Raw genomic sequence first — 1,948 nt, forward strand, 5'->3', positions numbered from 1 at the left:
GCGGTGTCTCTATATTCCTAATTATACTTATCTGCAGCAAAGCAGATTTCACAGAGGCCTTCAGCCTAGCTAGCAGCAGCAGAACTCGTGCAGCAGCAGCAGCAGCAGAAGCAGCAGCTGCTGCAGCAACTGCAGCAGGAGCAGCAACAGCAGCAAATCTGCATGCAAATGTCTTTGGCGTACACACCCATAACGCAAGAGAAAGAAGAAGAAGAACTCAGGATGAAGAAACAAAAAAAATTAAATTCGTCAAGCATAACCTACGCACAGGCAGCAGCAGCAGTAGCAGCAGCAGGAGCAGCAGTAGGAGGAGGAGGAGGAGGAGCAGTAGCAGCAGCAGCAGGAGGAGGAGCAGCAGCAGCAGCACAGGAGGCCTCTGTCGGGTGTTTAGGGCTTGTGCATTTGCATAAGTATCTGCTGCTTGCTGCTACATTCTGGGGGTGTGCTGATGTTATATTAGTTATAAATCTGCATCTGCTGCATCTGCCTGTCTCACCTCTTCCTTCTGATTTGCATGCATTAGCAGTAGATTACCCTTTAGAAGTGCTGAAGCAGCAGCTGCAGCAAGAGAGACAGCTTCTTGCTGCTAGTGCATTCATCTTCTCTCTCTGCGGTGTCTCTATATTCCTAATTATACTTATCTGCAGCAAAGCAGATTTCACAGAGGCCTTCAGCCTAGCTAGCAGCAGCAGAACTCGTGCAGCAGCAGCAGCAGCAGAAGCAGCAGCTGCTGCAGCAACTGCAGCAGGAGCAGCAACAGCAGCAAATCTGCATGCAAATGTCTTTGGCGTACACACCCATAACGCAAGAGAAAGAAGAAGAAGAACTCAGGATGAAGAAACAAAAAAAATTAAATTCGTCAAGCATAACCTACGCACAGAGGTAAACGTACATTCAGCATGCATGCATGCATGCATGCATGTTTAGGTGAATGCATGCATGCATACATCCATGTCTCCAGGTGTATGCATGCATGCATTCATATGTTCAGGTGTATGCATGCATGTCTTCAGATGTATGCATGCATCAATCCTTTCAGGTGTATGCATGCATGCATGCATTTAGGTATATATATATATATATGCATGCATAGATGCATTTAGCTGAATGGATGTATTCGTATGCATGCATGCACATAAACAGACACGCACACAAATATAAACATATATATACAAATATATATATATATTTATTTATTTATTTATATTTGTTTGTCTGCAGAAGGTGCGAGAGGCGTTATTATTGCGGTGTACGATATGTCAAGAGACAATGAAGGTCGGAGAGAAAATCGTTGAAGTACCCGAGTGTCTGCATGCATTTCATACGAATTGTTTGTTTCAGTGGTTCAGCACTCAGCTCTCCTGCCCTAACTGCAAAAGAGATATATATGCTGTTATCAAAGAGCACACTGAAGCAGCAGCAGCAGCAGCAACAGCAGCAACAGCAGCAGCAACAGCAGCAACTGGAGGGGAGACACTAACAACAACTGCAGACAGAAGGGGGACTGCTACTGCTGCTGCTGCTGCAGCAACACCGGCAGCGCCAGCAGCAGCAGCAGCAGCAGCACGAGGAACACCAGCAGCAGCAGCACCAGTAACACCAGCAGCAGCAGCAGCAGCAACAGCAGCAGCAGCAGAGACAGCGAGGCCTTTGTTTTATGCAGATGATGACACCTCCGTAGACACCGCAGATGGCTGGGTGGACGTCGAGTTGGGGCCACGCACTGTTGGCTACCAGCGCTAGCTGGCTAGCTAGCTGCTGCTCTAGCTAGCTAGCTAGCTGCTGCTCCTCTAGCTAGCTAGCTAGCTAGCTGCTCCTCTAGCTAGCTATCGATCTACCTGGTCCTCTAGCTAGCTATCGAGCTACCTGGTCCTCTAGCTAGCTATCTAGCTAGCTACTTGTCTAACTAGCCAGGTAGCTGCCGTTTGCTGAGCTAGCTGGCCCGCTG

The 1,948-nt window shown here is 48.1% G+C and overlaps 1 protein-coding gene across 1 annotated transcript; it reads left to right on the forward strand.

Moving 5' to 3' along the window:
• Nucleotides 1-1,269: 1,269 nt before the first annotated feature.
• Nucleotides 1,270-1,743, forward strand: EAH_00042090 (hypothetical protein; the record flags this gene model as incomplete). The annotated part of the gene is made up of 1 exon (XM_013395103.1): nucleotides 1,270-1,743. One exon carries the CDS (start codon nucleotides 1,270-1,272, stop codon nucleotides 1,741-1,743), a length of 474 nt encoding a protein of 157 aa, XP_013250557.1.
• Nucleotides 1,744-1,948: the final 205 nt, after the last annotated feature.

The sequence above is a fragment of the Eimeria acervulina genome, genomic scaffold, assembly GCF_000499425.1.
Source record: "Eimeria acervulina Houghton genomic scaffold, Eah_scaff540, whole genome shotgun sequence".
Classification (NCBI taxonomy): domain Eukaryota; phylum Apicomplexa; class Conoidasida; order Eucoccidiorida; family Eimeriidae; genus Eimeria; species Eimeria acervulina.